Source organism: Aythya marila (assembly GCF_965140915.1).
Source record: "Aythya marila genome assembly, chromosome: 11".
In the NCBI taxonomy this organism is placed as follows: Eukaryota; Metazoa; Chordata; class Aves; order Anseriformes; family Anatidae; genus Aythya; species Aythya marila.
The window spans coordinates 19274871-19300053 of record NC_139052.1 but is presented as its reverse complement, the minus strand read 5'-3'; the positions used below and the strand labels follow the sequence as shown (position 1 = coordinate 19300053).

At 43.9% G+C, this 25183-nt stretch overlaps 2 protein-coding genes across 2 annotated transcripts; one reads left to right on the top strand and one right to left on the bottom strand.

Annotated features, from left to right (window-relative positions):
* Positions 1–2841: 2841 nt before the first annotated feature.
* INTS14 (integrator complex subunit 14) lies at positions 2842–13667 on the top strand. Its single transcript, XM_082769317.1, has 12 exons — positions 2842–2870; positions 3352–3618; positions 5106–5213; positions 6823–6978; positions 7443–7561; positions 7977–8119; positions 9040–9132; positions 10704–10848; positions 11072–11205; positions 11311–11429; positions 11777–11842; positions 12820–13667. Exons 2-12 carry the CDS (start codon positions 3397–3399, stop codon positions 13069–13071), a joined length of 1557 nt encoding a protein of 518 aa, XP_082625443.1. The 5' UTR covers positions 2842–2870; positions 3352–3396; the 3' UTR covers positions 13072–13667.
* A 178-nt stretch (positions 13668–13845) lies between these two features.
* On the bottom strand, positions 13846–24982 carry HACD3 (3-hydroxyacyl-CoA dehydratase 3). Its single transcript, XM_082769318.1, has 11 exons — positions 24837–24982; positions 24071–24113; positions 23142–23215; positions 21382–21546; positions 20355–20406; positions 19875–19985; positions 19146–19273; positions 18510–18622; positions 17874–17980; positions 16656–16787; positions 13846–15749 (listed from the first exon to the last, which is right to left on the bottom strand). Exons 1-11 carry the CDS (start codon positions 24921–24923, stop codon positions 15673–15675), a joined length of 1089 nt encoding a protein of 362 aa, XP_082625444.1. The 5' UTR covers positions 24924–24982; the 3' UTR covers positions 13846–15672.
* Between the last annotated feature and the right edge of the window lie 201 nt (positions 24983–25183).

Sequence of the window (25183 nt, the reverse complement as noted above, 5' to 3'; positions counted from 1 at the left end):
AGCTATTAAGGTTTGTGTTTTCACTGGAGTCCATTAGTTATTTTGCTATATTAATAACTGGGCCAGCATTCTGCAGGAGGGAGGATATGGCTTCTATCAAGGAGCCTACTAGCACTCTAAACTGCTAGAAAAGAAGCTCTGAAGAAAAACACATGCTGTTAAAACCTCCCTTGAAACAGACCAGTTATTCACTTAGGTAACCTCAACAGGTGTATGAAAACTGTTTGATAGTTCCCAACTATGCTGCTCTGTGGCTCTCCAGCCTTGACTCCCACAGAATACAAGCCAAGCAAATGGTGAGCTTTTACTTCTAGTTTGAGAAAAGCAAAAGGAAGGCTCAGTTCTAGTAACACTTGGGGTGCTGAGCTTCCATTTGTTTCTATGACTACATCTTTTCCAGCCGTTCTGTAGAAGACAGAGCTGGCAAAGTAGAACTGTAATCATACCTTTTATTAGGGGATAATTAGCATATCTTGCATAATTATTTGAGCAGCATTTTGAAAGAGACACAAATGATAAATGCTAGAGCAACAGAGCTTACATCTGTGACAGTACGGAGACAGTGACTAGGGGCTGGACAGAATTTACCCTTCAGCACTGCTTGGATGTTTTACCTTAGAATATCACTCTTCATGGATTCTCTCTCTTTTTTTTTTCTCTATTCTTGAGCTGGATGTGAATCACAGTTTTGTAAGCCATTCTCAGATAAGCTCTTCATGCAAGTTAGCACACTTACCCTCTTGCATAACACCCAGTGAAGTAATCAGCCTAAATTTCTTGCAAGACAGGCATTATTATCTTCTTTTAAATAGTTGGGAGGATCACTAAGGCAACAGTAATAGAGGGTCATGGGAGTACCTAGATAAATAGATGGTATAAGCTTTGCTTTTGATATGCAAAAAGTACATGAACATGCATATGGCAGAACTGAATAATGCAATACCACAAATTGCACATTAACAGAGAATAACCCTTGCTAATAAAAATGAAAACGTGAAAAGAAAGACACACAGGGAGCAGAAGACATGTGAACACATCCCCCTATTTAAATGCTCAGTTTTACTCCTCTCAGGAATAAGCTGCTTAAATAGACCTTTTGCAAGAACTATAACCAAAGCTAGGATGAACTGTTACGAGCTCTCCAGCCTTTCAGCAATACCTGACCATCAGCCCCTTTGTTTCCTCTAGTTTTGTAACTTCAGCACTTCTTTTCCAGAGAATATTGTGTCTTACAAGTCAGCTCCTGATCAGTCCCTTTCTCACTGGCTGGACTGTCTCAGTCAAAAGAGATTTCAAGCAATCATACGAACTTCCACAGCTTACCTTACAAAGATGCTGTCCAAAAGGATGGGGAATACCAGCGGTTGAACGTAGTGCTGGAAATTTCTTTGATACTTAACAGCCGTTTGGGAGATGCTGGTGCAGGGAGAGGCAGATGAAAATGATCCCATTTTCACTATGCCTCTGCAACAGAGTTCTAATACAAGAGAGGGTCAGTTGTGAAGGACATATTACTGAAGGAATAGCCAATCCAGTTTAATACCTGCAACCCTAAGAAGATTATACAGTATTGTATAGATTTGGGTCTATCTCTGAAGCCAATACCTTTGTCTGCTACTACAGATTATTCTCAGTATGAGGGCAGGAGATAATTTCCATTAAAAACTACAATATAAAAGCACCAACTCTGAGACACCTACCATCAGCTACCGAAGAGCTGTCCACTGCTGGGGTAAATCACCTTGCTTCTCTGTGTGGTGCAGTGGTCACTTCAACTCACTTCAACAGAAGAACAAGAAGATTCTGAATTGATAACTTTAAAACAAACTTGTCTGAATGGAAGTGGTACACTCAAGCTTTGCAGCCGAGCTCACAGACACCCCTCATGCTCACCCCCATGTTTACTGAGGTGGGAGAAGGAGGTCCCTCAGCCAACTGGGATGCTTTTTCGTAACCTTTTTTCTATATACAGCTGTCTTTGTTGATTGTTGCAGTACTTTTCCAGAGTACTGGCATTAAATTAGATTGCTTCAGCTTTACTGATAACACTGTTTTTCCAGTTGTGTAAGATGCAGGTGAGAACGATGCAGGTCAGCCACTTTACGCATATCAGAAATCAGGCAACTTACTGGGCTCCTGGTGACCACTTTTCTATGGCTATTACTTTTCCCATGGTTATTTTCTCCTCTTATGCACTTCTGTGAGGAAGAATTAATGTTTATTGGAAAATTCTTGAGTTTTTCCCTTTCTCAAATAGCCTCTCTGTCCTCTTGGGTTTTGCCAATGCTCATGGACCTTCCCCAGACAGCAGCAAAAAAAACTCTTGGCCAGTTTTTCTGTTTGTTTGTTTGTTTTGATACGAGTGTGCTTCCACACAGAAGGGGAGCCCAAGTTCTTCCTCATACCAAGCTGCAAAAAGCTCAACCAGGCACCAAGGCCTTATATTCCGTACCTCAAACACCTCACACTTTGCCCTACGCACTGAACTAATTCGCCTGTTTTCTGAGAGGGGCTGGTAGCATTTTAAACAACACTTCGTGCTCTGCACCGCAGAAATACCCCACAGCTGCAAGTTATGGGACGAAAGCAACATTTTGAGGGGTTTTGAGGTCCTGCGCTCAGCATGTGGAGAGGTGGGGTGGGGGCTGAGACCCCACCGGGCGCTGCCGGGCCCAGTGCGGCCGCTTGTGAGGGGGCTGTGGGACCGGTATCTGTAGGGAGCGGGACTGGGGGATGGCCCCGGTACCGACCCCGGTAGCAGCCCCGTCCTTTCCGATAACCCTGGCCCAGCCCGGCCCCTTCCAGCCGCGGCCGCATCGTTCCGGGGAACGCTTTGTGCGGCGGACCCATGGCGGCCGGGCGGGCTGGGGGTGAGCGCGGCGGAGCCTCCGTTCCCCCTTCCCCGGGCACCTCCACCATCATTTCCTCCGCCTCCAGCACCACCGGGGCCGCAGGAACGGGAATCCACCAACCCCCCCGAGCCGTCCCCGGGGGGAGCGGGGAAGGCTCCGTGGAGAGGGGCCGCTGAGGAGGGGGCTCCCTCCCCCGCTGGGGTCCCCGTGCTTCTCGGGGGGTCCCTGCGGCTCCTCTGCTCTCTGAGGCTCGTCCCAGGCCAGGCACGCTGCTGCCAGGCATTCCCAGCCCCCCAGGAGCAGATCCTGCACTTTTGGTTTATTTTTTGACATAATCTGTGCTAAAAACCCAGTTTTGGGCATAAAACTTAATTGTGGCTTCCCCCTTCTGCAGAGGGCAAGGGCTGGTGTGGGGCGAGCCTGGCAGGGTCAGGGCAAGACATGTTGCCCCTTAGCTGTTGTTTAATAATCATTTGTGGCTTTTTTTGCTGTCATGTAGTGGATTTCCATTTTCTGCTGAGGTAGCTGAGAGGAGCAGCTCATCATGCCGACGGTGGTGGTGATGGACGTGTCGCTCTCCATGACACGGCCGGTGTCGGTGGAGGGCTCCGAGGAGTACCAGCGGAAACACCTGGCGGTGCACGGCCTGACCATGCTCTTCGAGCACATGGCGACCAACTACAAGCTGGAGTTCACGGCCTTGGTGGTGTTTTCGTCGCTCTGGGAGCTGATGGTGCCGTTTACAAGAGATTACAACACGCTGCAGGTAGGGTGCATGAAACCCTAGAGCAGTCACTTGTCAATTAAAAAAAAAAAAAAGTTATGTGGTTTCATGTTGTCCTGTACACAGTGTCTTAAGCACAGCATTTTATCCTTATTTTAAAGATAGGTGAAATCAATGCATGTGGAGTGTTCCACTACTTAACAAATCATACCTTTGCAGGTGACCTCTGAAGCATTGTTAATTAAGTTAAAAGTAGGGAGTGAGAAAACCAAGAGGAGAGGGTTGAAGTTTTTGTGACACGCTTTTTTCTGTAGTTGTTGATTTACTCTTTGATAAATGGTGAGGCGGACAGGAGTGTTTAGAAAGGTTTTGAGTCCAGTGATTTGGTAGAGAGAAGATGCTTTTAACAGTGCATACCAGTTGAAACAGGGTAAGAATGAGAATGAAGGGGTTTTAGGCCTTGCAGATGTGATGGAAAGTGGAAAGACCGTGGAAAGGGTAGAGTCTGAGAGAGAAATTTGATATGAATGCTGTAAGGCACTGAAAGTCTCAGTCCAATAAAAATTGTACATGTGTATCTGATTGTCATATATACTATTAAGAAAGAATGATATGTCACTGTCATAGGTCACAATGTATTCATAAAGTTTTCAGTTGTGCAACAGATTTTACAAGATACTCTCTGTTAGGTTTTTATTTTACCATTTGAAGGCCAGTACATTCTCTTTGGTTAATTTTTCCCTCCTCAGGGCATTTCTGAAAGCCAAGAATCCAAGCGAGCTCCCCTAGCATGTTAGTTTTACAGCTGCACCCTTCTTACTATGTGGTGTTAAGTGTGAAGTTTTCATTCTAAGAAGAAAAGCTGGTTTACGGTTATAGAAACAGGATATGAGTTTTGGATTCTCTTACTCTGCTGAAGTGTTTTCGTGAGACAATCTCCTTGTGGCCTACTTTCTGAATCTGTGAGAAGTTGGAGTTATTCTGACACCTGGGAGGATTTTCTAAGCTAAAATCCATTGAGCTGCATTGCAAGGCCACTAAACCTGGCACTCTGAGGTGTCACGTCTTCACGGTCTTTTCAGTGGGCCTCGATGGAGGAAAGAAATATGATTCACTTTGAGCAATGAGGTGGTGGTTTGCAGTACGTTTGGAGCTCTTTGGGGGGAATGTTCAGGAATGCAAAATGTTGTTGTTCGTATATTACAGAGTAGGATTGGAAATTAATACTTCAAGTTAGACATCGATTCAGTTTTTTACTTTCCTCTTTTTCTCTGAGACATGCAAATACTAGATAGTAGAGTTCCTTCAAAACTAGCTGTTGTAGTTGTCTCATGATACTGTTCACAATTCCTTCTCTCTCTCTCTTTTAATCTTTGCAGGTCATATGTAAGCATATAGCCTGTTGTATTGTGTTGCAATGCAGTTGTGTTACAAAGCAAACATACTGGCTTACCACAGAACTGTGAATACTCTATGTTTGCTGGTAGTGATATTTCACCCAGCAATAACTGTGGTGTTTGTTTTTACAGGAAGCTCTAAGTAACATGGATGATTACGACAAAACCTGTTTAGAGTCAGCACTGCTCGGGGTTTGCAATATTGTCCAGCAAGAATGGGGTGCAGCAATTCCTTGCCAGGTATGTTTGATTTTCACTGGTGTGAGGATGTAGCATATCCTCAGTACTCCCTGTAAGCTGCAGAAGGACCTACACACCTTAAAATTGTAAAATTTGGCTCAAAAGTACTCTTTTGAAGGCTTAGCATTTGATCTGGAGGTGGTGTTCTTTCCCAGGAGCCTTGGTCAGCTTGGAAGGAGTGTGGTCACACCTACAGTAACCTTTCTGCTCTGGTACCTGATGGTTTCCAGGGCTTGTCACAGTTCCAAGTCTCAGACAACAGCACAGAGTACAGCTGAGTGTGTTTTGATCTGTCTTCTCTCCCTACTGAGTCATTCAGCGTGCATCTGCTCACACATTCCATCCAGCCTTTGCAGCTCTCAGCCTTCTGAATTTGCTGTCTCTTATGGCAGAGACTGCTTTTAGCCCTCAATTTTCCGAGATACTATGAGCCTGTTGCTCTTTGGGTTAGGATATAAATTCAGTAATTTTGCAGCTCAGTGAGCTAGGAACAACTCACAAGCAATATTCCTTTCGGAGAAAGAGGGTAGAAGTTGATTGTCTAGACAATGCTTTGTAATCTAACCAGGATAAAAGGCACCTTGGAAAAGCAGTTATTCAACACAAAGAACTAGAAAGATGTAAAAGCCAAGCATAGATTAGATCTCAACAATTTTGTCTCTCATTTGTGTCATGATTTGCTGTACTGGAACTTTGGGTTATTGGGTGATGAAAGGCAGCGGGGAATGTACTGTGCAGAATTTTCTAATAGTAAAAAGCATTGCTGCTGAGCAACAGTTCAGATGGTTAGTGGGGAGATTGAGGATTAAGAGAGAGTAAAAATCTGGCTGTAACAGATGCCTGCTGGGTTCCAGTTGGATTTGATTTTCCTTACCTCTCAGCCAAAAAATAATGCCTGGTGTAGCTGTGCAGTGCTGAAAGAGCAGTTATTTTACTCCTCTGGAAATGACTGGGTCTCAGCTGAGTGTGTAGAGTTCCATTATTCAAGGTAACCTATTAGGACAGGTTTCTACAAGAAGTGACAGTAGACTTGCAATTAAGTGGAAGAATGTCTATTTCAAGCTTTCATAGTTCTGCTGCAAAATGTGAGCATGCTGCAGCTGTATTTGTTAGCAAAGAATTACAGTAATTAATACTACCTTTTGTATGGCTTCTGTGGCCTGTAGTGGAACTTGGGTTGCCCTCCAGCTGTTGCAAAGAAATGATCATAGTTGGCCTTTATCTTCCATCCGAAGGGAAACCTGAAGTTCCCAAATCTGCTAGTAGCAGACTGCTTTTTTGGCTGGATAATCACGGTAGTTCTAGTGTACATTTAAAACTGGGAATGTTCCTGCACAGCGTGGTGTGTTTCTAGCCATAGAATTCAATTTTCAGTGCAACTGCCTAATTGCAATGAAACGTACATTTATCATGCACGTAATTTAATTGCAGTGCTTAAACCTATAATTTCTCATTTATGTACCAGGTTCTGGAAACTTTACTCACAATTCTTTAGTCAGAGTTTTCAGTATAGAAGAGCATGCTGCTAGGAAGACTCCTGAAGTGTTGTCCTCCACAGGTAGAAACATGTCTCTAATTGGAAATGCTAATCTATCCTCTCTCCTTTAAGGTTGTTCTTGTCACTGATGGCTGCTTGGGGATCGGCAGAGGCTCCCTACGACACTCACTAGCTACTCACAACCAGAGGAGTGAAAGCAACCGATTTCCACTGCCTTTCCCATTCCCGTCCAAGTTGTATGTCATGTGCATGGCAAATCTTGAAGAGGTAATGCTGTTAACATATGATTTTTTTCATCATTACAGTGGATAATTATTGTTCTTATCTGATCTAATGATCATATCAGCACAAAACACACTTTTGTATTCTTTTCCTCTTAAAAATTAAATTGTCTTGAAGGAGCTGGAAACTTAGAATTACAAATAAAACACTAATATTTAAGGTATTCCAGTGCTCTTAAAGACCGAGAGCTTCTGTAGTTATTGGTTGCTTTTTGAAGCAGAACCTAATATGAAAAAGCAAAGTATTTTATGTTTCTGGATCAAATACTGCATTTGCTATAATATAAATGCGACATAAGGAGTACATTTCCTGGGAGACAAAGAATATTGGTTTATGCAGAAAGGAGTAAGATAAAATTTTGCTGTGTTGTGTATATGTTCTGAAAACACACTGGTAAAGAAAAAGAGTAAGAAAGCTTAACAAAAACATTTCACTTTATGCTTGTACAGCTTCAGAGCACGGATTCCTTAGACTGCCTGGAACGGCTCATAGATTTAAACAACGGGGAAGGGCAAATCTTTACCATTGATGGACCACTTTGCCTGAAGAATGTCCAGTCTATGTTTGGGTTAGTAGACTTTTAGATAAAATGCCTTTGGAAACTATCCAGTTAGTAAAGGAAAACAAACATAACAAAAATCTGATGATATGAGATGTTCTATTTTTTTTTTTTCTTTTAGTGTATGATCTTGTTAACTAAACTTTAATCCTGACCTTTGTTGTTCAAGGTCAGTATTTATTTTAATCATTCTGTAACCAAACCATAAAATCTATTATGATTGGCAAGTAGAAGATACTAATTTTCAGACTTGTTAATTTGCCATCAATATGATAATGTGCTGCTTTGTTTCATAAATTGGCAATGCCAGAACTGACTAGTCACGCACACAAACGTTTTGGGAGCTTAGTTAGCATGCTTTAGACAAACTATTTTCATTTGATATGTATTATTTTTTCCTTAATGATAACTGATCATGTTCTAGAAAGCTAATAGACCTGGCTTATACACCATTCCATGCTGTTCTCAAGTGTGGCCACTTAACATCTGATGTGCAAGTATTTCCCAGACCAGAACCTTTCATTATAGATGAGGAAATAGACCCCATTCCTAAAGCAATTAATACAGGTAACATTTTTTTTATTGCTTTTTACATAAATCTGTTTGATTTCTACCTTTTCATTACCATCTTTTTTCCTGTATAGTTACTGTTGCACGCGCTTTCTCTCTGAAGATCAATCACTGATCATGTAATTTCTTGGTATATGCAGCTTCAGGGGACGAAAACCTCATCCTGTTTCAGATGTGTACCTGCTGAAAGGGCTGGAGCAGAGCAGAGGCACTTTTAAAACTTAGCAAGCCAATTTCTAGGGATAGGGATTGTGGAAGACAGCCACAGACTGCTTTCCACAAATACCTTCATAAGATTAACAGAGGATTAAAGTAGTGTGTTGGAGAAGGGGCTGTATTTTTATATTAGAGTTGCCATTATCAAAAAGATCCCTTATTCTCAGATGAGACAAACTAACATCTTTCTGGAGACCTCTTCAGGGAGTCCACTAGGAGTTAAATTGGGAAGAGTTAGCAAGACAGACGCTTTATAAATCTCAAAGTGTGATTGCACTGTCTTTATTGTTTGTCCTCCTAGCATTTCTCACCAACAGATTATTTTTAAAAACAATTTTGCAAAGAAAACCTTTCTCAGCTCTGCTGTTACTGAACACTGCACCCATGAACGGCAGGTAGTCTGTAGCTAGTCCGTGCCTGTGACTTGTGAACGGATAGGTGCACACCCCTTGGAGAGAACACTGAGCTTCACTGCTTTGCTTCAAGAGTGAAGTTTCCATTGTAGCATCAAAATTGCTCATGTATTCATATAGGTATGAATGGTTGTGTCATATTAATACCTAGAGACCCCAGTCAAGGTCAGGATTCTGTTGTGCTACCTTAGTCACTGCTTCAGAAACAGTGGTGTAAGAAGTGGTGATATTAAAATGACTGAGTACATTCTATTTCTAATTAGGCTTAAACCTGTTTTCTCCCCACAGATCTAGAAATTGTTGGTTTTGTAGATATAGCTGACATTTCTAGCCCTCCTGTCTTATCCAGACACTTGGTGCTGCCTATTGCACTTAACAGAGGTAAGCAAATTCTTTTTGTTGTAGCAAAAACTGCTTTAAGCTTTTCCTGTAATGGCCATTGTGGTTTCAATTAGAAGCAAAAGCTTCATGTTTTATCAGAGTGCTACATGTTTCTGAGAACACATTTTCATGGTTACATTAAAATTAAAACCTTGAACATAAGCTCTGTCTTTTTTTTTTTTTTGAATAGCGTGCTCTTTAGGCAATTCGCATGTACACAAAGAAGTGAATTAGTAGAGGGATCGGTGTCCTTATACCATCATTATCAACAGAGCATACTGAACTAAAAACTACAGATAGTTATGGGTCATGAAGTAAGTGGTGCAAGATGAAGACTTAATGCCTGTTTCTAATTGCTTCTTGGAATGATTTGTTGTGAAAAATCTGATCTTAGCAAGATTGCTCAGTAGTGCTTGAGCATTAATTACTATTCACTGGGTCTGAGTACATATGTATCTTGTGTAGGCTGCAAGGATGGTTAAGCATATCACTGACTTGCAGCTACTTGTCTGCATCAGTGTGTGCAAAGAAAGGTTTCCAATGTCCTTTTGTCATGGCCTTGGAGTGGAGTTAAAAGAAAGTGAGATTTTTCCTGGTAAAGAAGAATGAGAGCACCAGATGTGCTTTCATGTCTTTTAGTGCTCTTAGCCTGCTAGGCCTTTCACCTTAGGAGATATTAAGAGTTAAATCACAGCTGTATTCCAGCTGCTAAAACGTTGTAAGTTTCTCACAATTACCACAAATTGCACAGGGGAGGTGGACTTGAGATTCAGGATCCTTTTGTTTCAGAAGCAGCAATGCTATCCATTGCCAGACTTTTGGTACTTTTGGGTTTCACTTCTCATTTCTTTGAAGTTGAGATTTTGTTTTTGAGTTATTTATTGACGTTGTGAATTTTCATGAATAGAAAGTGATAGAAGTAATTATCTAACTTTATAGAGTTATATAACTTTAACATTTGTCTCAACAGTTAACAGCTGTATATTCTATGGGAGTATTAATTAAAGGTTCACTTGTCCAGCAGGCCTGTTTTGATTCAGTCTCATCCAGCTGCAGCAGAAGAATTTGCCAGTCACTGCCACTTCTACCTGCCTTTTATTGCTCCTTTACCTAGAATTACATGCCCTCACCCCGGTTTGCTTGCATGCTGGGAATGAGTTGGGTATCTTAAATGTAAAGCGAGTCTGTTAGCCAAACTAATTTTGACTGATACAAGGTAGGGAGTAATTGTACAAAGAGCTCTGTGAGTGGATCAGTGGATCAGGTAGCTGTAAGGTTAGAAAGCGGTAGTCTTTTCAGCCTTTGCTGCTGTGAGGGGTGCTGGTGGTTGTGTTCAGAAAGTCTAATATTAAAATACAATCAGTTCTCACAATAGCATGGGTGTGGGGAGAACAAGAGCCTTTCTTAAGAAAGGAAAACACACAAGCAGTTAACAAGTAGCTTCATAGAATTGTGCAATTGTGTTGAAGATGCTTCATGGCAGAGGATACAGGGTGGTAAGCATCATGGAAATACACTAATGGGACTGAATTTATTTTCATGTCATCTCTTTGTTTGCTTTCTTTTCTCAGAAGGTGATGAGGTGGGACCTGGGATCACAGATGACACCGAAGATGAAAATTCAGCTAATCAGATCGCTGGGAAAATCCCCAACTTCTGTGTTTTGTTGCATGGGAGCCTGAAAGTGGAAGGCATGGTGGCTGTCGTCCAGTTGGGGTATGGAGCTGGATGTCTTCCTGAAAAATCTCTCTTACCTTGCTTATTTATGCTTCTCTCTGTAGAGAATTCTCCATTACTAGGTAAAGCCGTGGATTTTTAATGGTAGATCTGTTTCTGCCAGTATAAATTACAAATACACACAGTGGAAGGGAGACAAATTCTGGGTTAAGAGGGATATAAAGTGTTTTTTTCAGCCTTTGGGATTTGCTCTTTTCAATAGGCCAGAGTGGTATGGAATGCTCTATTCACAAGCTGATAGCAAGAAGAAATCAAACCTCATGATGTCACTCTTTGAACCTGGTCCTGAGCCCCTTCCATGGCTAGGGAAGATGGCACAGCTTGGACCTATTTCAGGTACTGGTTACACTCCTTTGAATAACTCTTGTGCATTTGGTATTTTCTTGTGAGAATGACCAGGGCAGATATTACTCACTAAGTCTTTTTCCTTTTTTCTTCCAGATGCAAAAGAAAATCCATACGGAGATGATGACAATAAGAGCCCTTTTCCCTTGCAACCCAAGAACAAGCGCAGTTATGCACAGAATGTTACTGTATGGATTAAACCAAGTGGCCTCCAGGTAATGATACAGGTTTTGGACTTGGTGCTTTACTATGAACAGCGGTAGCTAGCTAAGCAGAAAGTTGGAGTCCGTGTGTTGTCCATTTAGTGTAATGGCTTTGTTGTTTTTTTTTTATAAACTCTTTAAAATGTCATGATTAAAATGCAACCAGAAAGCTTATGATGTTTAATGAAAGCCGCATCTCCAGTGTAGCATCTGGCTTAGTTTATTGGATTTAGTATAATTACCATTTATGTTTCAGTCTTTGTGAGCTGCAGTCTTGTCAATGGTCAGGATTATTTATCAATATAGTTGAGGATTTTTTTTTCTGCAGCTGCCAAGATTTTTTCTATTTTTTTCTGCAGACTGATGTACAGAAGATCTTGAGAAATGCAAGAAAACTCCCTGAAAAAACTCAAACATTCTATAAAGTGAGTAATATTACTGGTCTGCCCAAATTTGATCTATAGTGATAGTGGTGCATCTGACAGAGGAGCACATACTGTCAGTGTATGTGGGATGTTCTGTGCAGGGCTTATAGGGCTCTGCAGAAATGCACATTGTTCTGTAGAGTCATTGTGGGTCCATTGTACGGATTAGTGAAGGTGAGACACCGGAGTCTGGTTTCCTGACATCACATCCTGTCAGGGTGATGCAGAATATCATGTTTACAGGTGCCCCTCATGATCCCTGCTACCTCAATGGTGAACTTTTATGCAGATTTTATGCTGTTGTCCAGGCAGAAATAGACTGAGGGATCAGATAGGAATAAGAACACATGTCATTCTGAATCTCAAAATATCTCCTACAATTTCTTCTGCAAGTGAAGCAGAAAAACACAAAATTCCAGGCACTCTTAGTCATATCGTAACAGTCTGTAATCTAGACTGTATCTGGAAGTAATTGTTGGTCCTCTTGTAAGCGAAGTACTGAAGCAGTTTATTATTGTAGCCCCAGAGACTTCAAGAATGAATACACTGACTAAATGCACACAAGCACTCATCACGGTTTACAGTGAAGAAAAATCAATATATACATGTTTATACATTTTGCTTGATGCTATGGTTAGAGGCAGCAGTCAGTGAAGCCCAACTTGGAAGCCACTCTCAGCATGGACACAGGGGGAATAGGCAGGCACAATAGCTGAACGCACAGAAGGGTGAAGGAAGAAGTAAAGAGTTTCTAAGAAGGGATGAAGGGAAAACCAGCTATTTAGCTGTGCCACTATAATCCTCAGCCCTGAAACATTTTTCATGTCATGAGCAGCTGGGCAGCTGCCAGCAGTTCTACTAACTATTCAGGTTATTTTCCTTATAGTGAATAAGCTTACCTTTAAAAACAAAAAAAAAGTAAAACATTTTATATGAAGGGTCACAGTGGCTTTATAAGGAGTTTTTGTTCTTTGCAGGAACTGAACCGTTTACGAAAGGCAGCTCTGGCCTTTGGCTTTTTGGACCTCTTGAAAGGTGTGGCAGACATGCTGGAGCGGGAGTGCACACTGCTGCCTGACACAGCTCATCCCGATGCAGCGTTTCAGCTCACGCATGCTGCTCAGCAGCTTAAAGTGGCAAGTACTGGGGCTTCTGAATACGCTGCCTACGATCATAACATTGCTCCACTGCAGACAGACTTTCCCAGTACTGGCACTGAAAGAATGTGAAGTCTCCAGTTTGGGAACTTCTACAGATTAAGACTCAAATTGCTCAAATTTTCTTGTCCTGTTTACTTTCTAGGGCCACTTTAATTACTGGCTGGAGAACTCCCTATTCAAACAGGGGCCCTTTACTTGCATCAATGCTTTCTTAAGTGTAACTAATCTGTGGTGGCTTCAGTCAGGCCTGGAAACTAGAAAGTGTCCCAGAGTTGCTTCCTTAGTACATGTGAGGAGAGAAAGAAAATGCCATCACAGGCCTCACTCCTTGTGGCTTTTGGCCTCCCAAAAATGTGGTTACTAGATAACTGAAATCACTGGCAAAAGCATCCTAAAAGGCAGCTACTATTATTTTATACATGGAATTGATCAGTCCAAAGAAAACATGTGAGAATCACTCTGCAAAATCAGATACAGAGCTAATTTCAGGGTATTGTCACTAATTGTGTGCCCACCGTGAAAGCTAGCCTGTACCGCAGTAATGAACATTATCACTGGCATTGCAGTGCTGATACTTGTAAAAGTAACTTAATCTTTTGAGACATTTTTTTTTATTTGTGTAATATTAATAAAAAGTAATTCTTCAGGAAAACTTAAGTTGGTTTCGCTCCATTTTCATAGCAACCTTACCGGATGCATGCTTAGGCATGCACAGGCCTAAAACATCGACCTGGTAATGGTTGGATGTCAGCTCTTTATCATGAGCATCGAGTAGTAAATTATATAACTTAATGCATTCAGGGAAAATAGCAAATAACTGAACTCAAAGCAAAATCTGGTTGTAAATCTTTATTAATAGAAACACATTCTTTCTGAAGGACTAAAACTCAGTAGTGTAAGATCCATTACAGCTCGCACTAGGTACCACAGTTTCACTGAGAAATATCATGTATGAGTACATATGGATTTTATAACAGAAGTTTAAATGCCCAGTAATTAAAGTATGAAAGTGATCTTTGCTGTTCCAAGTCAGCTAGTTCAGTCCTTTGACATACTTCAAACATATGTACAGTGTGTGCTGTAGTGAAAGTGTGTAAATAACGCCCAGCTCTTCTGAGAAAGTTACCTGCACTCTTCTTTGCAACTGAGCCTCAAGTATCTCTAAAGATAAATTGCATCATGCCTCTTGTTGACAAAACACAATTGTGAAATGCAGTGTGGAGCTTGTACCAGCTCTTTTTTTATAATCTCTTTACAACGTTATTTTCTTTCCTTTACAGTAGCAATCACTGGGGCCGTGTCACAAATAGTAAGCTGTTTGTTATCTTTAAGTATAGAAAATAACTTTCTGGAGGATTCACGTCATTTTACAGTAGAAAAAGATAATGCAAGTAGTAAAATGGCACGATGCTAATCTCAGCTTCAGTGCCTGATCTGGATTGCTGGCTTTGCTTTGCATTGCCCTGGGGGAAGCAGCAGTTGTGAAGCAACCTGTTTATAGCCACAACATGGTTTTAGAGCACACCTGCAGTATACTCCCTAAACTTCATTGAATGGGCCAGAGGGGTCTGGAATCGATTGGAGGAGGCTAGGTGTCAGAAGGGCATGCTGAAATGAAGCCAACTGAAATGAAGGTTTCCAGGTGAGAGACAGCATGTCCTGGAATGGAAGGGGAACAGATCTTGTTGTTTTTATTTAAAGCAAGCACAGAGGAAATAGGGCCCCTTTTCCCTTTTTACTAAGTTTTAAGTAGAAAAGCAGTTGTTGTTGCCTTTCCAAAGGCTATAAATGCAGGAGCTACAGCTGTGGCAGGAACAATCAGAGGTGTTCGGTATTTCCATTTCTATGACAGCGAGGGAGGTGTTCTGGCTTTCACATGCTAGGAGAAAGCTGGTACCCGTGTTTCCTTGTTTCCTTATTTTTCAGTGCTTGCATTATCAGGAAAGCATTTCTGACCATGGGACAGAGCTGCAGCTTCCTTTTCCTACTGACTGCTACAGGTATATGGGTATTGCTATGCTCCACACAATGTCCCTATTTTGTTCAGACTAAACTAGAGACGGATTAAAGGGGTATGTAGCATTTAAATTGACATCAGCCAGCTGCTTCTGGTTTTAATTCTGCAACATCAGTATGCTGCCCAAAAAAGGGGGGCGTGAGGGCTGAGCAAGTTTACCCCTACTGCTAACATACACCCAAACATTGTTCGCAGTGGTCTCAGACTGTGCTCCTCGTGCCACCACAAAGCCCCCCAGGAACAGCATGGGCCAGCCAGCAGTATATCCCAACATCAGAAGCCTTATCTGCATGCAATATTGAAAGAGCAAATACCCAATTAAAAGATAAACGCTATTTCTATTTAGTGCTGCTCCACTGTTTAAAAGCATATTATATGCAGATAATTGCAGATAATAGGGTTTCTTTCTAACATGGCAGTTGATAGGATACAAGTTTAAATGTAACCGTTCAGTGGTAAATGTCATGCATATGTATGATTGAAAGGGAACAAAATACAGTATATGGGAATGTTACCTGAATTCACTATGAAATCATGAAATAGAGTATGATCATTTAATTTTACAAAATTCTTTAAATTACAGTGGCTAAAACCATAAGAATTAGAGGCTTATCTTTTCATTAAGTTAAATAAGAAAGCAGTGCAGTCCTCCTTTACTTCATCTTTCTCTTCTTTGGTCCAAGGTGCTGTTTCCTTTGCTTGTAGAGATAACGGAAGTTTACAAATACCCCTGAAAAAGAATGAAGTGCTTAGGTTGGATGCTATTGCATCACTTCAAAGCTAAATGGCTGTACCAAATTACAAAAAAAATAGTAATAAACACACAAGGGTTTAGGAGCATACATAGCATTGATAGCTAATGCTTGTATTTTCTTGTTGGATTAAGTGGGAGTTCCTGCACAGGTTGCTTGGTACTGAGGCTGCTCATTCAGAGGCTTGGTTTGTCACTTTTACAAAGCTGCCAACACCAGCTGTGCAGAGCTGAGAAAGGATCAAACAAGTGTTTCAGACTGAATCTCTCCTGAAGGTATTCTTTAGGCAATGTTTGCAATAGGGAGAAATCTAGTGAAAGTTCAGTTCAAAATTCTAGGTGAAATTCATCCTTCCTGACTAAAGAGAAGTCTGGCTGTGCAGACATACTGAATGTGCATATGATGTTATCTTATGTTTAGAAATGTAACACAAGAAACCACATAAGGTCGATGCACTGTTCTTCTTTAAATATACTACTACTTAAAAAGCCTTCTATAAGCAGTTTTAATTTGGCATTATGTTTAGATTTCCACTAAATCATTCTGAAGCTCAAATAACATGTAACAGGGTGAAACTAAGCAATAGTGAGATTATAAGTAACATGTAAAAAGTTCACTTTTAACCTGAGTCAGCTGTAGATAATCCTGCTAACCTGTTACTAAGGTCTCCTCCTTAGGGGCTAACCAGTGCTAATTGTAGGTGTGTTCCCCTTATCTTTGACAACTTATATAAAACAAGAAACAGGACAGTGCTTAGTCTCGAACAATTTTTTGCTGCATGATCTAAGAAATACAGAAATTTAACTTTTCTAGGAGAAATATACTTAGTAAGAGAAATTTGGCCTTTTAATTTCAGTAGTGAGAAATACAATTAAGTATCTTACCTAAAAACAAGGCTATAAGGTATAACTGAAGCAAGAATGAAAACTGGATTGTGACATTCAGTGGATTTGGCAATCCCAGACTAAATTTCCCTGTTTCACTGAAGATTGGAATGGACTGAATGAGACAGACAGCTGAAAACAGAAAGATGTGGTTATCATACAAGTAGGATATACGGTTGCCTAGCCCCCACCGACTTTGTAAAGATGTTCCCTTATTTACTAGCTCTCATTATTTTGTGTTACTTCTGAACCCATTTTAAAGCTAACTTTAGACATGCAGTATGATGGTAAGCAGGTAGCTCAGGCAGTAGTTTAGCCATAAAAGTCTCACCACAATAAACTTGCCTGGTGAGGCACTTCTTGTACACAACTACTCGGCTGGCTGAGCTTTCACCAGCAGTATTTACCGTGCAGCAATGCCCACAGCAATGAAACAGGCATAGTCTTTCCTGTACCTGGGGTTGGGCAATGCACTGCCTACTCCTGGCTCATAGAAACAGGCTCTGACAGGTATGATTACAACACATTTCCTACATCTAGAAGCTGAGCAGTGATACGCATATTAAAAATTTTAAAAGAAGAAAATCCAGACCCGTTAAGACAGCAGAGTTTGCTGTGAAGCCCCCTCCCCTCTAGAGGAGGGGCAACAAGAAGATTAGGGGCCCACCTCTCCGTGGAGCTGGCGCTCTCAGAGCAAGCAGCAAGGGAGCAGAGCCCCATCAGGCAAGCACCGTGCCTGTCTCAGAAACAGGCTGTGCTGCTTTCAGGGGAACAATCAGCCCCTCCCTGCCTGTCCTGTGCAATGATTTACAAGATAACATCAAAATCGGTAAGCTGGTGTGAACCCAAGCTAGACTGACCAAGTCAGGTCTAGCAGACAAAAGCAAATACAGTGCCTCGGATCAGCAGAGGGAAGCGAGCGTTGTCTTCCTGTAACGCTTGCATGGTCTGCAGCGCACGCTTGGTCACTTTGTTCCGCTAACCTTTTGTTGCCTTTACTTTCCTCTCCAGTGCCCAAAACGATGACTTCTGTTCACATTAAATTGAGAAAATGTTTGGTTCAGTAAGAAAGATAAAAACGCTTACATTTGGTTCAGCTCAAAGCAAAGGGCTATTTATCTGTTATTCTATTCTATTAATTTTTAGTCCAGCAGCCAAACCAAAAATGGAATTATTTGCCCAGCCTTAATCTTGATTATTACAGGTTTTTTTAAATACCTTCAGCCAAGCCTCCTAAAGGGTAGAGAGGGATCCAGGTGGTGTAACGGAGCCAGGTAAGTGGTTTCCATTCAATACCAATGCATGAAAGCATGTAATATGGATACCTAAAGCCAATTCAGTGTTAGAAGAAACAGCATTTAAAATGCAAGCTGCTAATAGAATTAGTCTTGCACGTATCTGCAGTATAGAATAGTCAATATAATTCCCAAGCAGCACAAGAATATTTAAAAAATGTACCTGTTGCTTATGATGGACACTTTTTTTTTGGACACCATTATTTGGTAGTTTACAGAATGCTGTTACTCTAATCATACGGATGAATTTAACTGCCTCACTTGCCTAACAAACCTTTAAAATACTTTACTTTTTAAAGAGAAACAGAGCACAGTGCACCTCATTTAATCCTTAAAGTAAAGGATTAAGGAAGTAATCATTCAATTTAAGAATACTTCTAGAGGGCTGAATTTCCCAAGGGAAAGCAACAGGTTATCCTTAACTCAGGGTAGTATTATCTTCTATGCTCCCATCTCATCCCAACTTCTGGCAGATTGAGTAACCTAGGGAAGGCTACAGAATTCTTGCGAAGAACTAGATGGTTCTGCCCACACCTGCTAGTGGAAAAATCCCACAAACCTGAACAGCTCAATGATACTCCAGAAATAAAACACGAAGAACACCACAGCTTTGCTCTGCATTTCCTCTAAGCTTCCCAGGACAACAAACAAAATGAAGTTTCTTCCAAATACCTGTTTAAGAAAAACAAATTAAGGAATACTCACACCCTCCACCCTCTGTCAAGAGAAAGCAAGACCTTGCTGTCAGCAGCATGCAGGTTATCTACTCTTCCAGCGTGAAACAGGTCTGTGCTCAGCACATAACCAGGCAGCTGAGCTGTCACCTGCTTTTCTGAGCACACCTTTTTAACTCTCTATTTAGGTCCATGGTACCTATTCGTAAGTCATCTAGCTTCATTTTTTATTCACAACTACCACAGTCAGGATAAAAAGGGCACTGGAACCAAATCAGAATCATGTAGTTTTTGTCAGCTACTTCTTGCTTTTGTTGCCCTAAAGTATCGTACGAAGGTGTTAGAAGAGAGCCTGCCACAACTAAGGCTGGGAAACTTGGATTTCTACCTCTGGGGTAATATTCTCTAGTTCAGTGCCAGTGAGGTTGTACTACTTATCTTAGGAGAGTCGAGACAGGGAAGTAAAATACAGATTTACTTTAAACATGGGAGGAACAAGGAGAAGAATTCTAAAATATTACCTGGATTATAGCAGGTATCAGCGGTGATCTGACTAGCCCTATTAGTGAGTTCACGACTTCCATTAATGCCAGGGTCTGACAGAAATACATCATGTCAGAAATAGTGTGAAATGTATCATAGAAGGAATCTGTAAGACAGAAAACCATTTTAAAGACAAATGAATTTCAACGTTCAGAAAGCTGGGGCAGCAGCATAGCTTCTGGTAACAGGAATCTATTTATATTTGAAGCAGCATTATGCGTAATTACACTTTGTGGGCCTTACCTTGAAGTCCCAGCAGTTAGGCCAGAAGCACTGCTCAAGTGCTCTGTTTCACACACAAAGGGATCAAGAGCTATTACAGTAATTACTACCAAAAAAAAAGTGATAGCACTGTACTGCAACAGAACGTAGGATTCTCACTTCAAAATATTTTGCCCGGGTCATTTTCAAAAAGACTGGCACTGCAGTTAAGCGAGACGTTCTCTTTCAACTGAATTCTTCAGTTGTAATCTTGGCAGAGTACAAGCATCATTCATCAGAATACACAACTGTCATTTCAGCGTCTTCCTATCCCTGACACTGTGATGGTTTTTGAGAGGCTTTTGTTGTGCACTTCAGTGGTGCATTTACTGTTTCATTTCCTAAATGTGTCTTCCTTTAGACTTAACTATTTAGGAAGTGTTAAAAGCAACACTAGAAACAGAACAATCCCCTGCAATGTGAATAAAACAGTGCTTATTACTTGCCTTTTCCTAAGATGAAGAGTCGTACTGTCATGTTCACAAAAATCCAAGAGAATCCCAAAAACTGCACGAGATTATACATGATTAAGTATCCTTTCTTCAGGTGTTTGAAAGCTAAAATCAATAAACACATCAGATGAGCAGAGTACAATGGTAACGCTCCTGCAAAGATTAGAGCTGCAAACCAGGCTTTCTGTGAGAACCCAGAATACAAGAAGGGGAATTATTGATTTTGATACAACGATAGCTGTGTGCATTGTGGGCTCTGCCTGCTTTTACCATCAACTACTAGAAATGAAGCCTTGCTAGTCAGATTTTTAAATTTTACTGCATTTTTACTGAATTTCTAAATGGTGTAATACAAAGATCCCCCTCCAAGATGCACCAAGCCAGTCAAAATTGCTCCGTGAGAGTTGAGGCTCACGTGTCTGAGCAACAGAAGCTTTCTAACCCCCAGCTTACTAGAAAGGTACGGTTACTTACGGTCTTTTGGGACTCTGGATTCTATTTTCATTTTGCTAATCTTTTCTTCTTCCTTAAGATGAAGGATAAGGTTTTAGCAAGTGTTACTGTAATTAGCAACTGATTTGATAACTATCCTACTGCAAAGCTAGCAGGTTTAAACCTCAGCTAAGCAGCCACTTGCTAGAAGGTTTAAATGTTCACCTGCATAAAACAGAGCATGTTTCTCACCCAGAAAGAAAGCAGAGGGTGTTAACTGGTTATCCTGCTTTCACTAGGTATTATGTTAGGTGCTTTTGCTGAAAAGACAGCTGTTTTCTTTGACAATTCTTAATTACTGCTGCTTCTTAGAACTGTTCCTTAAGAGATTTCATGACCCACTAGAGACCTGATGGAAACAGCATCGAGCCCTGGCTCTGTGTGTGCCCTGCACTGCTGCTTTCTGCTTTCTGGCATTGCAGCAGCCCTTTCTCCTCAGTGGCTGTGGAGAGGAACAGGGCAGTGTTTGTTTTAAAAGTTAGCAGAAATGTGCTCTGTTCAAGTGTTTTCCAAGATGGGCTTTCACTTCCCTGCTGTATTAAGCTGCTCGAGGTAACCACATGGTGGGAACGCACGGTCAGGGCCAGCCCAGCAGCTCAGGAAACAGCACACACAGAAACTGAAAGCTCTGCTTTTCAGACAAGCCACATCCAGGACTGGTGTCTCTGGGCTTCACGTGTCCCACTGACATAAATGGATCGGGACATGGGACTGCTAGGGCGTAGGGCAGGAGGTGCAAGCCTTCAGGTGCAGGCTCAGCCGGCGCTGACCTGGTGTGCAGCCAACAGTTCAGATTCAAACTGCTGCTCCTCTTAGCCAGAGGCGCGCCTTTTTCTGAATTCCTGCTAAAATCTGAGCTGCTTAACCAATTCTACCTGGCACCTGTATGAAAAAGCATCAGCAGCAAGCACGCCAGACAACTGCAGCTAAACAAAAGCTCACGTGCAGGGGAACAGCTATCCTTGCTCTGAAGCTGGCTGCACAAGCCCCACGTGCCCGCAGCACTGACCTTCTCCCTCAGTTCCATTTCAGCATCCGATTCATCTAACCAGCGGTCGAAGTCAGGAGCTAGGAAGAGCGGGCGCTTCTCCTGCTTGGTGAGCCTCTCCCACCAGTTACTCTCCTTCTTCTGCACGGTGATGTTCAGCTGCCTTTGAGTCACCCTGCACACGGGCTGAGGGCAGACACAAGAGCAGACATCAACAAAAGCCCTAAGAAACAAGCTCTGGGACTGAAACCATAAGGTAAGGGACTTGTGATTCGATCGTAACCGGCTGGGAAGCCTGCTCAGCACCACTGCATCCCACCACACAGAGCAGGACCCTGGCACTAGCCACCCGTACTGCCACCGTCAGATCCCTCTGCACCTCCAGCCCACACCAGGGTGCTCTGCCCGAAACTGCTTCTTAAACGCAGCTGAAACTGATGCAGGAGAGCCATGACCTGCGTTCTTATCTGAGCATGTTCTTTGGAGCTCCTGTCAAGGCTGTCTGGATGCTCCCAGGACATCTGAAGGCTGCAGCTGTAACTCACAGCTGCTAACGCCTGCTCCGTGCCCAGCAGAGGCTCCATCTCTCACTGGTGGCCAGCTCGGTGCCAGCAAGCAGCACTCAAGGTGCACACCAAAGCTAGAAGAGAAAACCCTGGAGAAAACCCTATCCCCTGGTCCCCCCCATCAGCAGTCACCCAGATTTTGGAGCTGGTCCTCTTGCAGGCACCCAGCTCCTTCCAAGGTGACTCGGGGTGACTACTAGACTTTTGGAAGGATGCTGCAGAGGCAAGGGCTTGCTGTCCTGGCTCACAGCACTGCCGGGACAAGCACGGGTGGCAGCGGTGCCTCTCCCCACGCCATGCACCTGCTGCTTCCCAGGACAGGTGACAAACAGGCGAGTGGATCCTGGAAGCCAGGCACGTTATCTGTAGCTCCCACCAGGTATCCAATGGCAGACACGAGAAACCTGCCTGCTGACCACTCGTTTCAGGAGACAAAACGAGTTCAGACCCCAGAAATTCACCCTCTGGCCCTCGGCTCTGTTGCACAGAGGGAATGATCCCTTCCTTGCCGAAGCAGCAGAGCCAAACCGCGGCTCCTAGCGTGACTGCTGGCAGCCAGGAATAAGCAGCACAAATCCTCCGCTGGGAGCAGAGCCCAGAGTTTCCCTGTGCCCCTGATGGCTTTGAGAGGTGAAGCCAGACTTCACAGCCACCTGCAAGGGCTTGCCCTCCCAGCCACGCTCTCTATCAGACTACAACAGCAATTAAAACAACATTTTGCAATAGGACCTGCAATATCTGTACTGGCAACCTAAGGAATTTGCACAAGTCAAAAGCAACAGTTCCCATGACTTTCCTTTGGAAAAGCAGCCAGGAAACATCACACTGACACTGTACCACGGTGTTCCCCTCCTCTCCAAGGCAAGGTTGCATCAGGAAAATCATTGCCAGATTCTCCCATTCTTTTGCTGCTTTAAATCCCTATTAGAAAATACAACTACCGTGTAACAACCATGGTAAATGTAAGACTCTGTTTCTATTACAATTTACCCATGCGAGAGCTAGCTCCAGTGAGATTTGCACTAAGGCAGAGCAGTGGCTGAGCACAGGGACCGAGGACTGCCACAGACAGCATTTAGGCTGTCGGCAGTTACAGTCACCAAGAAAATCTAACAGCACATTGTAGACTTCATGCAAAGCCATTTTCCTTCCATATTTCTCAATAAGTTATCTCCCATTTACAATAGTTAGAAAAGAGAAAAAAAAAATACCTACTTTAGGCTCGACTGGTTCTAGGAACTCGATCTGAAATTCGTAGATGTTGTCCCCTTTGGCACCATGACCCTGTGCTAAAAAAACAAAAATTAACGATCAGCACCAAGGGCCTAGCAAGATCCACATTCCTTGTCTGCAGAGGACACTTTCCACACAGAAACATTCAACTTTTATTTTTAACAGTGCCTTCCCCTGCCTTGCTGGGAGGGAGGATGAAGCCCCAAAGCGAGGAGCCGCTCAGAGGCGCAGCAGCTGGGCTCAGCACCTCTGCACGGTGCTGGGAAAGCACCTGCAGTGCAAAGCCTGCAGAAGAGGAGCCCAAAAGGCTGCCTGGGCACGGTGTGAGCCCAGCTGAAAAGCTGCCGTGCTGCGTGACCAGGGCGAGCGGTCACCGGTGGGAGTGAAACTCGCACTCCAAGTTTCCTTTCCACCCCTGCGTGCTGTAAACTGATCCCGAAGTGAACAGATGTGCAGCCGTACCCTATCGAATGGCTCACCAGGGAGGCTGCATTTAGCAGATTTCGGAGAAAACGACCAAATAAACGACCAAACCCCAATAAAAGCACGTCCCCAGCAGCACCCTGACGAGCCACAGCAGCCCCTGTGGCTGCCCGACTGAAACAAAACGGCCTTTGGGGCAGGGATCTGCTTTACCTTCCAAATCGCACGCCAGTTCCTGGAGCAGCCCTTTGATAACGCTCACAAACGAGGTCTTTATGAGAGGAAAAGGGCTGCGCTGCTGGGGCTGGGGTGAGGCAGAGATGCGGCGAAATATCCCTGCCATTTAAATGTGGGGTGGGATGTTTTCCCTATTAGATAAGATAGGGCCAGTGGTGAAATGCAGGGGGCTGCGTGTGGGCGTGCTTTGAGCCCCGTGGTCTGTACCTGCCTGGCACGCGGGGAATTGCAGGCGAGGGCCGGCCACCTACCTCTGAAGTGGAGCACGTTGTCGGTGATGGTGATGTCCGGGCTCTGGGGAGAGAGGAGAGCCTTGGAGGGGGCCTTGGCGGGCAGCGTGCCCCGTTACCGTGCCCTGTCCCACCCCTCTGTGCCCAGCCGGTACCGAGAGGAGAGCGCGGTGCCTCGGGGGGACACCGGGACTGCTGCTGCTGCTCCTGCCCCGCTCACCCTCACCCTGATCACAGCCTGATCCCAAACTCACCCCCACAGTGATCCTACTGCCAACCTCGCCCCAATCCCGTCATCACCCTCACCCCAATCCTGTCATCACCTTGATCCCACTGTCAGTGATCCCACCACCTCCCTCACCCAATCCCATCCTAATCCCACCCCCCTCATCCAATCCCAACCTAATCCCACCCCAATCCCACTTCCCTCACCCTAATCTCACACCAATCCCACCTCCCTCACCCTAATCTCACCCCCCTCACGCCAATCCCACCTCCCTCACGCCAATCTCACCCCAATCCCACCAGACCCCCTTTAATCCCACCTCCCTCACCCCAATCTCACCCCAATCCCACCCCAATCCCCCTTTAATCCCACCTCCCTCGCCCCAAGCTCACCCCAAGCTCACCCCAATCTCTCCCCAGTCCCCCCTTGGTCCCCCCCTCACCCCAATCCCACCCCTCAGCGCCCCCCTCACCCCAACCCCAACCCCCTCCCCTGCCCTCCCCCGAGCAGCGGCCACCCCGGGTGGCGGTGCCGGTGCGTGTGGCGGTGCGGGGCGGGTACCCGCACGTCGCTGAGCTCCACCCGCAGGTACAGCTCCCGGTGCCGCTGCGCCCAGTGCACATGCGGCCGCAGGCTGGGCCCCGCCATGGCGGCCCCCCCTCCCCCGCCCGCCGCGGGCCCGGCACCAAGCGGCGGCGGCGGCTCCCGGTGCGCCTGCGCCCGGGGCGGGAGGGCGGCAGTGCGCATGCGCGCTGCGCTGAGGGAGGCAGGGAGGGAGGAGGGGCTGTGTGAGGGGGAGGGCGTTGTGGTGGCCCCGCGCCGCTTTATGGCCGGTTCACCCCTCTGAGGTGGTTTTGGGATGGGGAGCTGCTCCCGGCTGTGTTTTGATGTGTCGGGCCTCGGCTTCG

Coding starts and splice junctions, on each gene's coding strand:
- INTS14 (XM_082769317.1), top strand. CDS start 3,397: ATGCCGACGGTGGTGGTGATGGACGTGTCGCTCTCCATGACACGGCCG. Junction 5,214..6,822: donor GTGCAGCAATTCCTTGCCAG/GTATGTTTGATT, acceptor CTCTCCTTTAAG/GTTGTTCTTGTCACTGATGG. Junction 8,120..9,039: donor TCCTAAAGCAATTAATACAG/GTAACATTTTTT, acceptor TTCTCCCCACAG/ATCTAGAAATTGTTGGTTTT.
- HACD3 (XM_082769318.1), bottom strand. CDS start 24,923: ATGGCGGGGCCCAGCCTGCGGCCGCATGTGCACTGGGCGCAGCGGCAC. Junction 19,274..19,874: donor ACTCTTCATCTTAGGAAAAG/GCAAGTAATAAG, acceptor TCTGTCTTACAG/ATTCCTTCTATGATACATTT. Junction 16,788..17,873: donor TTTAGGAGGCTTGGCTGAAG/GTATTTAAAAAA, acceptor TTCTGTTTTCAG/CTGTCTGTCTCATTCAGTCC.